Source organism: Palaemon carinicauda, chromosome 17 (genome assembly GCF_036898095.1).
Source record: "Palaemon carinicauda isolate YSFRI2023 chromosome 17, ASM3689809v2, whole genome shotgun sequence".
NCBI lineage: Eukaryota > Metazoa > Arthropoda > Malacostraca > Decapoda > Palaemonidae > Palaemon > Palaemon carinicauda.
In genome coordinates, this window is record NC_090741.1 from 59,602,466 (window position 1) to 59,618,204 (window position 15,739).

Consider the following 15,739-nt stretch of genomic DNA (forward strand, 5'->3'; position numbering starts at 1 on the left):
AATTTCATCAAAAATACCACTGTAAGATAAGAAATCCGTATCGTGATGGCTATAATTAATACAAGAAAAAGGTCAAAACCAATATTAAAATCAATATTTTTTTCAGGTCACTGAAGGCAAGAGAGACGAAAGATATAAGTTTATATATAGACAGAAAAATATCCGCTATCTAAATATGTGAAATTGGCTACTCATTTTTCGTATTAAGGTTTTTCAATATCATTATTCTCGGTGGATTAAGTTTTACTTAGTATCTCTTCTAGGAAAAGGACACTCCAAAATCAAACCATTGTTCTCTAGTCTTGGGTAGTGCCATAGCCTCTGTACCATGGTCTTCCACTGTCTTGGGTTAGAGTTCTCTTGCTTGAGGTTATACTCGGGCACACTATTCACTATCTTATTTCTCTTTATTATTATTATTACTTGCTAAGCTACAACCCTAATTGGAAAAGCAGGATGCTACAAGCCCAGGGGCTCCAACAAAAAAAAAATAGCTCAATGAGGAAAGGAAACAAAGAAAAATAAAATATTCTAAGAAGAGCAACGAGATTAAAATAAATATCTCCTGTATAAAAAATAAAAACTTTAAAAAAATAAGAAGAGAAATAAGATACAATAGTACAGGGATAGATGGTATAAGTTGAAATTCAGTAAGATTTTAATCTTACCAACTTCGACGTCACGATCTCTCCAGACATTAGTTAGGCCAACTAAAAGTTATGGAATAGAATTGATAAAAGTAATATAACAGAAATAAGCTGATCTCAAAATTAAAGCAGATCCTCTTGTTTTACCATAGTTTTTTACAGTTTATATAGGAGATATTTATTTCAATGTTACTGTTCTTAAAACATCGTATTTTTCCTTGTTTCCTTACCTCACTGGGCTATTTTCTCTGTTGGAGCCCCTGGGCTTATAGCATCTTGCTTTTCCAACTAGGGTTGTAGCTTAGCAATTAATAATAATAATAATAATAATAATAATAACCATTTGTCTGGTTAATATTTCATGGGAAGTTTTGGAGAGCCTATAGGTCTACCTGACGAGCCATCTGCAGCCATTGCCTGGCGCTCCCTGTTCCTAACTTGGGCGCTGAACAGATGTATATATGGTCAGTCTCTATGGGCATTGTCCTGCTAAGGGATTGTCACCTGTCCCTTGCCTCTGCCATTCATAAGTGATCTTTAAACTTTTAAATAGTTTAACATGAATGCACTCCCATTATAGAATCATTTCTTCATAGAGATGCCCTTAAGATAAATATTAAGTATCGGTTGGAATTTCTATCAAGATAATCTTAATAAATGTGTAAGCATAATTAATGAAAAAAAATAATTTTATTCCTTCAAAACGCTCAATCCCTGAAACCAAGAAAATTCACTATACATATATATATATATATATATATATATATATATATATATATATATATATATATATACATATACATATATATATATATACAAACACACACACATACATACATAAGCGTGCATGTATACCTTCTGTGTACACTTGTGTGTGAGTTTTTCCGCACCATTTCCCCTTAGCCACAGCAACCTTACCTACCACCTGCCCTCGTTCTCCTCCTTTCCATCCTCCTCCTCCCTCATTCTCTCCCTCCCCCCTCTCTTTCTCCCACCCTTTCACAGGGCCCTTTTCACTGCCGCTTTCTTTTGCCCTTTTTTTCCCATCGCATAGTTGAACCAATTCTTCCTACACCTCTTGCGTCAAGGGTTCGCTTTCAGCCATAGGCCTATTTATTTTACCCCCTGCCCGCTCAACTTAAAAGCCTCCAGAACCACTTCCCCCCCTCTCCTCTCCCCCAGGGGGTTCAATTGTGCTATACCGGCCCTGAATTCGCCCCTTACGTAAGTCTGCCAGGGGTCGTTTCACCTTCCTTTAATTCCGTTTTATTTTTTTCCTTTTTTTTCCTGAGCTTCTTTTGTTTTTTTTCTTTCTAGGGAAATATATCCTCCACTTTTTTCTTTCATCAATATATTGTCTGATAGGAATATTCCTCTCTCTCTCTCTCTCTCTCTCTCTCTCTCTCTCTCTCTCTCTCTCTCTCTCTCTCTCTCTCTCTCTTTAACCCAAGGAACTTGCAATATAAACCAGACTATTTTAGAGCAAGTTAAATTTAATCAATACTAAAAATATAGAAACTCTCTCTCTCTCTCTCAACCCAAGGAACTTGGAATATACATCCGACTATTTTAGAGCAAGTTAAATTTCGTATCATAACACAAAAATAAAGAATCTCTCTCTCTCTCTCTCTCTCTCTCTCTCTCTCTCTCTCTCTCTCTCTCTCTCTCAGCCAAAGGATCTTGCAATATAAATCAAATATACTATTTTAGAGCAAGTTATAATTTCGTATCAATACTAAAATATAGAATCTCTCTCTCTCTCTCTCTCTCTCTCTCTCTCTCTCTCTCTCTCTACCAACCCAAGGAACTTGCAAAATAGATCAGACTATTTTAGATCAAGTTAAATTTCGTATAATACGAAAATATAGATTCTCTCTCTCTCTCTCTCTCAACCAAGGGAACTTGCAATGAAGATCAGACTATTCTAGAGCAAGTTATAATTTCGTATCATAATACTAAAATATAGAATCTCTCTCTCTCTCTCTCTCTCTCTCTCTCTCTCAACCAACCAAAGGAACTTGCAATATACATCAGACTATTAGCCAGTTAAATTTCGTATCATAATATTAAAATATAGAAATGACTGTTTTAAAATTGGATAATTATCTCAATAATAGTTAATGAAGATTTATTAAAGGTTAATACGAGAAAAAAAACTATAGTTATTTAATCATGACAGCACAGAGGACGTTCAAAAATTCATTTCACGCGGCTTGTAATCCCCAAGTTACCAGTTTAACTTTGGCTAAGCTATACCTTAGATATCTCGTACGCATAGGCCCATGGTTCTAAAATTCATCCCAGTTAAAGAAAATTCTGGGTTAAATTTGTTAAACATACTAACACGAAATCTTACAGAGTTAAATCTTAAGTTCTCTAGTCTTGGAGATGATAAGGATCAAATTATTATTATTATTATTATTATTATTATTATTATTAGTATTATTATTATCATTATTATTAGTAGTAGTAGTAGTAGTAGTAGTATACTTAATTTTTTTTAATGAGGCGCATTTGCACTGACTCGCAGCGATGTCCTTTTATCTCGGAAAAGTTTCCTGCTATCTGATTGTTAAGAATTATCTTGACCAACCAATCAGCGAGCAGGAAACTTTTCCGAGCTAAAAGGGCACCCCTTCGAGTCGAAGTAAATCTGCCTCACTAAAAAAAATTACTATAGTGGTAGTAGTAGTACTAGTGGTAGTTGTTGTAGTAGTAGATAAGCTACATCCCTACTTGGAAATGAAGTATGCTATAAGCCCAAAGGCTCTAACAGGAAAAAAAATAATCTAGTGAGGAAAGAAAATACGTAAACTACTAGAGAAGTAATGAACAATAAGAAAAATACTTTAATAACACTATCAACATTCAAATAGATCTTTCGTACATAAAGCTATAAAAAAGAGACTTCTATCAGACTATTCAACATAAAAACATAGGCTGAAAGTTGTAGTAAACAAAAAAGTCTTCGAAAACAATTTAGCGTGAAAACCTGTGGATGAAACAGCCTTGAACAGAGATCTATAGCGTGACCTTTCCCTTCAGAGTTCACACCTAGGCAACTATAAATCTGGGGGGAACAGACCGCTTTGATAGGATCACGTTAATCCTATCGCGTGCAACTGCTACACTTTAGAGTAGTACTGGAAGCTAAAAATGAATCATTTCGTTCTTCAACTGAATAACAGATACCAGTTGCATTACAATGCTATTCTTACTAGCTAAGCTACAACCCTAGTTCTTGGGTAGTGCCATAGCCTCTGTATCATGGCCTTCCTATGTCTTCTGTTAGAGTTCCTGGCTTAAGGGTTCACTGGGGCACACTATTCTATCTTATTTCTCTTCATCTTGTTTTGTTAAAGTTTTTAGAGTTTGTATAGGAACATTTATTTTGTTGTTGTTACTGTTCTTAAAATATTTTATTTTTCCTTGTTTCCTTTCATCACCTAGCTATTTTCCTTGGAGCCCCTGGGCTTATAGCATCCTGCTTTTCCAACTAGGGTTGTAGCTTAGCTAGTAGTAGTAGTAGTAATTATAATAATAACAATAATAAAAGCAGGATTCTATAAGCCCAAGGGCTCCAACGGGGAAAATAGCTCAGTAAGGAAAGTTAATAAGGAAATTAACTGCCTACCTAGTATTACGAAATAGTTTACATTGCTTCCAGAGGGCTCAACTATCTGGCAGTTCTTTTCTCAGACAACCTCTACAATGTTTATAACGCATCTAGAAGTATAAAATCTCTGGATGGGAGTTGGAGACAGTGACTTGAGCATTCTGGAATCGTTATAAACATTGTAGAGACTATAAGGAAATAACTGGTAGAGATTTGCGCCATTTAGAGGCGTTGTAAAGGTTGTAGAATCAAGATGGTACTGCAGGCAGGGAATGATCTGAATGCAATGGATGGTCAGAATTATGAAAAATCTTATGCAACGTGCATAACGAACTAACTGAACGATAGCGCCAGAGATTAATATCTACATTTAATAAACCCTAAGTTCCCTAGTTCCTAAATATATCGAGTTTGTCTACTTTGAATCGAACTGCCACCCCCGCCCCCTTCCACCCGCTAATATCGACGTCCAGTAGTTATGAAACGACAATATCACGAGTTTCAACCTAATAAAACTAGCTAGGACTCCAATACAAGCAAGTCACTAAAACGGGATTCTGAGCTAATCAATTAAATATACCAACGAGCAAAGGATATATAGCATCCTGCTTTTCCAACCAGGGTTGTAGTTTAGCTGCAGATAATAATAATAATAATAATAATAATAATAATAATAATACAAGTAGCCATCAGATTTGCCGTTCAATCTACCGCTTATTGATTGATTGAAAGTTTTCTGGCAGCCTGACATCAAATCTACCGCCTAAGTCTGGCCAAGTTTTGGTTACTTTTCTACAGCCTAACTGTTTCTATCCATCACCACAACCTCTACAGGAGCTTCCCTTCCCCCAACAAGTAACTAGCTCTCAAATACAGTATTCAATTCTGAGGTCAACACAAACAAAATGCATTTAAAATATAATTTCCTGAAACCCTCAGTATTTAATGCCTATATAGTTCCGATTCCTGAAGGGGCAAACCACCGTAGCACCATATGCTCACCAAAGGGTTGCCATATAAGCACTGACATCACTACCTACGAAAGGACATACCTTTCTTCTCTATAATGTTGGTATGTGCGCACCTGCACACTTAATGCCAACGCATGTCTACGTACACATCACAAATATCACTATAAACAGATAAAAAAGTATATAAATTAATGTTTTTGAGTAACTAAAAATCAAAATCAAGATGAGCAATTTTGTAAATTGTTAAATTAGATGGGTTATGTTTATAGAAAAATGCTGTTAAAGGTAATCATACTGTAAATAATTTAACTTAAAAAAAAATCATTTAACTTCAAAAAAAAAAAACACATTGTCAACTGTAAATGATTACAACAGCTTATGTTGTTACACATAAATATGGACAATTTCATGTCCATATCACTTTACTAGTAAACCACCATCTGCCTTTTCTAGACATTCAATAATCTAGGCTCTTTTCTAAGTGAATATATTTTTTTTTATTTTTGCGTAATACAGCCACGTGTAATAATAACTCCATTTCAATTTAGCACAGTAACAAATAACTAGTATGTATATATACTCCAGCCATGTGCAATAATAACTGCATTACATTATTAACAGCAATAAGTATCTAGTGAGAGAGAGAGAGAGAGAGAGAGAGAGAGAGAGAGAGAGAGAGAGAGAGAGAGAGAGAGAGAGGGCATGCTCCAGGCTGCAGCTGCTGATATATAGGCTATATTTCACACGAGCACAATAACAATTGGCAAAAATAGAAATAGGTCGACATACTTGCACTATATCTATAAAATCAAAGCTAGAATAACAGTTTGCTACAGCAAGACCACTAAAAACTATGTTAAACCATTTCACTCAACCTCTATAAACTTAAGTCAGAGGCACAATCGAAAACAGCAACGCTGACAAAAAAGGAAAATACAGATTTAATGATCACACTGATTAAACACTTATCCTAACTTAAATCTAAATAAACCAAAATATTCAGAACGTACCTGAGAGGACGTGACGGAGCTGGCAACGTCCATGGTAGTGGGGCCGCTAGACCGACCCTCGTCTGTCCACAGGAAGGATGGAGAAGTGAGCATGGTTCCTGTAGTGACGGAGGAAGAGGAATCCGTGCCGGGACAGTTGCTTGAAATGATAGGAGTAATGCTGTTTGCTATCTTTCTCCTTCTCTCTTTGATTTACCAGGTTTTTCCACTTCCAAATTTATATTATAAACATTACGTAATGTTAGGTTAGGCCTAATTTAATGTTTCCCGCCACAGAATATCGTAAAATTTGAGTTTTTTATAGTTTTTTTTTCTTTTGTAGGAGTAGCCACAGTAAATTCAAATTAATATAAGATAACTTTTCTAAAACCAGACGATATCCGATTTCAGAATTTACTTCCCATTAAGTTAGTACAAAGCAAGTCTTTTATAATAAAATAAGGCACATATGGCGTTTATTTTCCCTAAATATGATCACTGACTATCAATCACTTTTTACTGAATTCCATAACTAGATTTTAAATATCAAATCTTTGAGTGATTTACAATCAACGCATATAACGAATTTGGTCACGATTTTCAATCTCCAATTCAGTAAAAGTATTCCAGTTTGCTTTTCCAGAAATGGAAATTTCTTTGGTTGTAAGATGAGGTAGTGAACGGACCTGGAAAGGAGAAAAAAAAGTTAGACCTTGGCGACTTGAAAAATATAGGCCTATTGGGTAATAATGCTTGCACAATTATTAATTCAAAGTAAAGAAAACATTCTGATCACTCATGTAAATATAATTTTAGATGGTTTAATGTGTTTTGTTAAACTTATGATGGAAAAATATGTACATGATACATACCGGACTAAGTACTATAGTAATTGCCTACCTCTGTACCAAAAATGTCCAAAGATCTTTATTTCAGTATTTATAAATTGCACAAAAACAATATTAACAATGAGGTACTATATATATATATATATATATATATATATATATATATATATATATATATATATATATATATATATATATTAAAATATAAATTTAATGTATTATTAAGCACAGAACAATACAATGTCCAATCCAAAGTGTGGTACAGTGATAAACGATATAGGAAGCCTAGCATGGACCTGTGGACTCGGAGCTATCCAGCCAAGATCTTTCGTCTAACGAAAACTGGTAGTATTTGGATAACCATTTTGTAAATTATAATAATCATAAAAAAAATATTCTAAGTACACTGCTATAATATTCTGTTTTATAAAGGCTAACATTATAGGAATATAATTCTAGGCATATATATATATATATATATATATATATATATATATATATCTATATATATATATATATATATATATATATATATATATATACTATATCACGTGTATATATATATATATATATATATATATATATATATATATACTATATCACGTGTATATATATATATATATATATATATATATATATATATATATATATATATATATATATATATACTATATCACGTGTATATATTACATACATATATATATATATATATATATATATATATATATATATATATATATATATATATATATATTATGACTACATATAAGTACAGACTAAACAAAAATTTCTATCCTTTTTACTTTACAATATTTGTGTTTGTATAACAATATTTTCCTTTGAAGTTACAATATGAAGTCAAATTTGGTAGAGGTTGGACAGCAAAAAGTATGAACTAAAAAAAAATAGCGTAAACACCCTTATTACCTACGGTGCACAGCGTGAGGTGGACTGCAGACAAGACCCCTATGGGCTATATCATTCTATAATTCCCGTAAGAAATAAACTAATGCAAAGAATAATCACGAAAAATACTGTAAATTTTTTAAATTTAATTATATTTTTATAATAAGGGATACAAATTCTGAAAAACTAAAAGAATTTGTGATTCAGATGTAGTTTGGTATTTCATTATGCAATAATGGAGAGAGAGAGAGAGAGAGAGAGAGAGAGAGAGAGAGAGAGAGAGAGAGAGAGAGAGAGAGTAATCACGTCTCTCATTTCCACCCCTTTTTCCCCTGAGAGGAGGGGGGGGGCTTAGGACTGAAATAATCAATTTAGTTTTCCCCCCACCCACCCTCTCTCTCTCTCTCTCTCTCTCTCTCTCTCTCTCTCTCTCTCTCTCTCTCTCTCTCTCTCTCTCTCGTTTATCTCCTCTCCCTCTCCCTATTACATTTTCTTATCCTCGAACAAAGACGAAAATGATTAGAATAGAGGGGTTTTGGACAAGGACTACCCTCTACCGTATAATAGTCTAGTTACCAAAGTTTTCGTGTCTTAACTGTTAAGACCAAATGGTTAATCAAGGCGGGATGTGTTAGTCCAGATTAAATAACTTTACTGCAATAGAAGATACATCTTGAATACAAACATGTGCAAAAAGCTATTGTATTACGTAAAATTCTCAAATAACTTGACCTACATTTACTACCCTAGGTCTAGGCTTTAAGGAAGCTTGGTAAAGCTGTAATGAGACTACTGTTCTATTATACAGTAGTACTTATTGAGAGTTACTACTGTATGTCAGCTGATTTATACAATAGTACTTAACTAAATACTACTGTATGTTAGCTGACAGGAAATCAGTTTCAAAATACATAACTGGTTACGTGGTACAGTACTAAATTCTTTCTTGAAACTTGCACTTATATCAGGTCACATCACTACACTCGATCTTCCCTTCCATTACGTATTCAGAAATCACTAAATCACTCTTGTTATTATCAACTTTTTTATAGTTTATATATGAGATTTATTTTAATATTATTGTTCTTAGAGTTCTTGTAGTTTTTCCTTATTTCCTTTCCTCACTGGTCTATTTTCCTTGTTGGAGCCTCTGGGCTTCTATCATCCAGCAGTTTTCAATAATTTGTTTCATGAAGGGTTGTCTTTGTTAAAAATTAACACCCAACCCTTGTTTCTGTTATAACTAGAGTACGCGACCCGTCACAAATGACGGCTAAATATTTAGATATGCACACAAATTTCAACACCCCCCCCCCCGCTATCCTAAGTACAACCCGCTGGGAAATTGTGGTTACCGAATGTACTCCTTGGGGTATCCCCTTTCACCAGAGTATGACTAGACAACCCATTTCTTGCATTGTCCTGCTTGCTAGAGCAATGTCACTGTCCCTGACCTCTGCCATTCATGAGCGACCTTTAAACTCCTTTGAAAGTGCCTCCATTGCTGTGGCCTTCCAACACTATCTCAAACTTTTCTGACACTCCTTTAATTAAATCTCGTGTTATGGTAAAGTAACATCACTTGATAAGTACTTATGCTAGGCCTATGTTTTGTAATTACATTTCTTACGATACTTTGATAAATTATTTTTCAAGACCTATTATTAATATTATCACTTGCTAAGCTACAACCCTAGTTCGAAAACAGGGCTGAATAGCGTGCCCGAGTGTACCCTCATGCAGGAGAACTCTAACCCATGACAGAGGAAGACCATGGTACATAGGCTATGGCACTACCCAAAACTTCACAATAAACACTGCTAAAACATATCCCCCTTGCCTAACTTCCGATTGGTGATGGTGGGAGACTTTGGCCTAATCACTCACAGCAAAGCAACCTAGTATGGGTGGCCCCTGACTAGTACAGCATTGTTGATCATGGCTATAAGCAAACTCTTTTCACCACGTTAAGGTATACATACTCAGAAAGGAATATATATATATATATATATATATATATATATATATATATATATATATTATATGTGTATATACATATATACATATATATATGTATATATATATATATATATATATATATATATATATATATATCTATATATATATCTATATATATATATATATATATATATATATATATATATACACTCATATATATACATAGATATACACACACACACACATATATATATATATATATATATATATATATATATATATATATATATATATATATATATATATATATATATACACACACTACACCAGACACTAATATAACAACGATACGAGCTCTAAGTTAAACTTACAAAAACTTCTGTAAAAAAATACACACTTTTTTAGAAAATAAAATTACAAAATCATCAAGAACAAAATAAATTTTACTTACTATTTCCCTGTTAGAATAAATAAGGTCCTTTTCCCTTTTAAATAGAGAGCCCAGGGTCGCGTGGTATCTGGACTATAACCGGACTGGGAACGAAACCAACCACCTGAACTATTGGCCAACACCAAACTGACAATCCTTTCCAGGGTTGCCATTTCTTATTTTGAATACGCGCTACAAAGAGTTTCCAAATTGCGCCAGAAAATAGCTAAATCCGTACGTTACTATTCTTATTATTATTATTATTATTATTACTATTATTATTAAAATTATTATCATAATTATTATTATTATTAGAAGCTGAGTTACAGCCCTAGATGGAAAAGCAATATGCTAAAAAGCCCAAGGGGTCCAACAGGGAAAAATAGCTCAGTGAGGAAAGGAAATAAGTAAACTACAAGAGAAGTAATGAACAACTAAAATAAAATATTTTAAAAACATTAACAACGTTAAATTAGATCTTCATATATAAACCTTAAAAAAATCAAAATAACAACAGGAAGAGAAATAAAATAGAACAGTGTATCCGAGTGTACCTTCAAGCAAAAAGAACTCTAATAACAATGGCAAAGTTGAAATAGTTTTAATATAGTCAAGTTTGGAAGTAGACTGGAAGGAAACCAAATTATCCTGCATAGTATCAGCCGGAAAAAGCACAATATTCCGTGCTAGATTTGTCTAATACGTGTCAAATAGTCAATAGCACAACCTTGCTAGATAGAAAATATGCGCTAAATTCTCCAGAAACGCGTCAATCTAGCGCGAAAAGCGCATAAATGGCAACTTTGAATCTGTCAAGCAGCCAGTTCGCTGACAAACCGCGCCAAAATCTTAAAATGTATTAATAATCTTCATGAATAAATTTATTATTAATTTTCTTTTATAGATTACCCCATACATATATAATAAATAAATATTTCATGAAATGGTAGTAATATTGAAAAGGAAAAACGAGAAATATGGATTATATTCAAGGTGGATGTAAGGAAGAAAACGGTATTATGAGCAATAGGGGATTCCCTCTGCATGGGAGAGAAAGCACATTTGGTTTATTGGTGACTCTGCCTTGGACTTCTGCTTTCAGTAGCGTACGTATGACGTCATCATGGACGTTTTTTTTTTTTTTATAAATTATAAAAATTATAAAATTGGCAGATAAATTTTCACATGTAAACTCACACGCGGGTTTTGTAACGTTAGTCTCACGAATTTAAAATGTATCATAATATGGTACTATCTATTTATACACACACACACACACACACACACACACATATATATATATATATATATATATATATATATATATATATATATATATATATATCCTTTCTAAGTGGGGATACCTTAACGTGGTGAAAGGGGTTGTGTACTCCCATGATCAGCAAACTTGTACTATTCAGGACCGCCCATACTAGGTTGGTTTGCTGTGAGAGATCATACTAAAGTCTGCCACCTTCACCAATCTATAATGGTCAGCGTGGTGATAAAATGGCCAAATCCAAGACATGAATAGGGACATGTCTGAAGCCTTTGTCCTGCATAGGACTAGAAACGGTTGCATTTGTTGGTTGTTGTGTGTAGACCTGCACAGAGTCAATAAAGATATGACTCTGGACTGGCATAGAAAGACCACAAACAGACCCAAATTAAAAGACACGTTTAAAGGCCACTCATGAATGGCAAAGGCAAGGGACATTGACATTTCCCTATCAAGCAGGACAATGCCCTTGAGACTAACCATATACATATGATCAGCACCCAAGGACCCTCTCCACCCAAGCTAGGACTAAGGAGGGTCAGGCAATGGCTGCTAATGGCTCAGCAGATAGGCCTATAGCCTCCCTCAAACTCCCAATCCTTAGCTCACAAGGATGGTGAGGTTACAGCGAGTTTGAGCAGGACTCGAACTCCAGTCTATCGTTCACCAGACAGGGACGTTACCACATCGGCCACCACAACCCTGGGGTCTTAGTCCTGCATTGAACTAATATCAGCTGATATATATATATATATATATATATATATATATATATATATATATATATATATATATATATATATGTGTGTGTGTGTGTGTGTGTGTGTGTTGGAAATAAGGTTGTGTAAACTGGCACTGGGGACATCATAATGTAATATATATCATTCATTCTTCCTTAGGCTCACTAGCACTTTGTCGAACTTCTTACGCACATAGCAGAATTTTCTGGACACCACAATCCTTTCCAATAAGTCTTTTACTTCTTTAGTAGGTCTAAAGAAGAGACGCTTTAGCTATGGTAAGCAGCTCTTCTAGGAGGACACTCAAAAATCAAACCATTGTTCTCTTGTCTTGGGCAGTGTCATAGCCTCTGTACCATAGTCTTCCACTGTCTTGGGTTAGAGTTCTCTTGCTAGAGGGTACACTCTAGCACACTGTTCTATCTAATTTCTTTTATTCTTGTTTTGTTTAAAGTTTTTTATAGTTTATATAGGAAATATTTTAATGTTACTGTTCTAAAAATGTTTGATTTCCTTGTTTCCTTTCCTCACTGGGCTACTTTCCCTGTTGGAGCCCCTGGGCTTATGGCATCCTGCTTTTCCACCCAGGGTTGTAGCTTAGCAAGTAATAATAATAATAATAATAATAATAATAATAATAATAATAATAATAATAATAATAATGCTGGAGTTTGAACTACTGACTCTGGATACGAATATTTAATGTTTTAAATTCTTCCAATGCAAAAAAAAAAAATCATATAATTGAAGTCTCCATATAATATTATTAGTAGTTGAAAGCTAAATATCTTGCAGTTACAAAGACTGATTCCGAAGCAACATTTGAAATTATTTTACTGATAAATTATACAAGGGTTGAACTTTACAATAAGGGGTTCCTGCAGGATACTTCTTCCTAACATAACCTAACCTTAGTTTCTTTCAGGGCTGTTTTCCTGGTCCTATAAGATCTGTATCCCATGTGCTAATTCATCCTACCAATTATTATTATTATTATTAGCTAAGCTACAACCCTAGTTGGAAAAGCAATATGCTATAAGCTCAAGGGCTCCAACAAGGAAAAATAGCCCATGGGGGAAAGGATATAAGGAAATAATTAAACGATATAAGAAGTAATGAACAATTAAAATAAGATATTTCAAAAACATTTATTCCTCACTCGATAAGGTTGAAATAATGACCCAAGTCTTAGCTTTCCCTTGCAAGATCCTACCTCACCTGCTTGGAGTCCTTATGATGTAGTTCCAGCCGGGAACAAGGTCTAGAGAAGCCAAGCAAATACGTGACCGGTAACACTTTCACAGGAAATCAGTTAGCCCTCGTATATGCATGGCGGGGCTTCCGTTCCCCTACTACCAAGCTTTGGAATTATCCTGACTTTTTTTTCCCCTGGTATTTTCCATCCATAATCCAACAGTAATGTAGGTTCACCCTCCCGGTAAATGTTTACCGGTGCGCCGGTATGAGTAAGGGCAGTTGCTGACCGAGGTCCGTCGTCAGGAACCATAACCCATGACGAAGTCTTTTTGACTCATCCGGAGGATGGTGGGGGGGGGGGGTTTACCCCTTTCAAATACCAATACTGATCTATGCCGCGGTTCTTACTAGTCATCATCAGCTGTAACTTGCCCACTGCAGGAGAAAGGCCTCAGAATGTTCCTCCCCTAGCATCTGTTTATTGTCCTATGGCGGTCTGCTCTATACCAGTACATTTTCTTACTTCGTCCATCTATCGTTTTCTACTCTTTCCCATGCGTCTATTGCAATACCTAGGACCCACTCTATTATTCGTAATGTGCATGTAATATCTGATTCTCATTATGGTTTTTTTTTTTTTTACCGCTTATCTTACACTGGCCAGCTATTACGTTTTCCCTAAAGTCGAAATCACGTGTATTAACTAAAGCAAAGACTTCATGATCTATATTAATCTACCGTAATAATATCGAATATATCATGCTCAACTTCATGGTAGTCCTTGATAAAATCCTATTTCGAGTGATAGGAAACTTTGACAAAATTAAATAACTTAAAAGTTTGAGGTCAATGATAAATGATTAGGGCTTGTCTTTCACGACAGCTCCATTCCGGGAACCAAAATCCAAAATTAAACAGCATTAATATACACAACGGCTATAACAGTTTTAGTCATTAAAATGTAAGCTTTTTATTGAACAAAATACTTACTTGTTTTCGAGTATAACAAAGTAATTATGTAGAAAAATTTCAAGCTCGATGGAGAAAGTAAACAGTTGGTCACTCATGATATGTTAATAAAACATTGTTTCTTCTTCTTTCTCATTGTTATGAGAATCCTTATCCCTAAATTAAGGGATCGGTTGCCTGATGTGCCCTCTCCAATTATTATTATTATTATTATTATTAGTGAAGCTAAAACCCTAGTTGGAAAAGCAAGATGCTCTAAGTCCAAGGGCTCCAACAGGGAAAAATAGCCCAGCGAGGAAAGGAAATGAATGAACAATATGAGAAATGATTAACAATAACATGTTTTAAAAACAGTAACATCGTCCAAACAGATATTTCATATATAAACTGTAAAAAGAAATGTCAGCCTGTTCATCATAAAATACATTTGCTACAAGTTTGAACTTTTGAAGTTCTACTGTGTAGTATTGAGTCTTATGATGGAGAAGGCCTGACTATTGAAATTAACTTCATACCTGGTATTACGAACAGGATGGAACTGTCCGGGAAGATCTGAATCTAAAGGATGATCAGAATTATGAAAAATCTTATACATGCATAACGAACTAATCGCCCAACGGTGCCAAAGATTGATATCTAAACCAGGATTAAGAAATTTAATAGACCGTAAGTTCTATCATCTTCCACCAAGCTACTCTTCATATCATCCTTCACCCCCTCTCACTATCCCCTAGGTAGTAAGTAGGTTGACCAAGGCACCAGCTACCTGTTGAGATACTACCGCTAGTGTTATTGGGACATTAGGTTAGTCAGACAGTAATAAATTGGATCCCTTTCTCGTATGGGTAATTTTCCCATTGCCTATTCTTTTCTGTCCTCTTACCCCTGATAACAATGATATTACCAAATAAATCTTGCCCAAGGTGTTACCTACTGTAATATTAATGTCCAGTGGCTACTTTCCTCTTGGTAAGGGATAGAAGAAACTCTTTTAGATATGGTAAGCAGCTCTTCTTGAAGGACACTACAAAATTAAACTGTACCACAGTCTTCCACAGTCCAGTCTTGGGGTACAGATCTCTTGCTTGTGGGTACACTATTCTACAGTATCTTATTTTTCTTACTCTTGTTTGAAGTTTATAGTTTATATATAAAATATATATTTTAACGCTGTTACTGTACTGTATT

General features: G+C 34.5%; 1 protein-coding gene across 1 annotated transcript in view; it reads right to left on the reverse strand.

Moving 5' to 3' along the window:
- Positions 1-10,486, reverse strand: part of LOC137656796 (RING finger protein 44-like) — an 84,718-nt gene extending 74,232 nt beyond the window's left edge. Inside the window, 2 exon segments of the mRNA XM_068391093.1 lie at positions 6,245-6,909; positions 10,388-10,486. Of these exon segments, the coding sequence (XP_068247194.1) occupies positions 6,245-6,337 (93 nt within the window). The 5' untranslated portion in view covers positions 6,338-6,909; positions 10,388-10,486.
- Between the last annotated feature and the right edge of the window lie 5,253 nt (positions 10,487-15,739).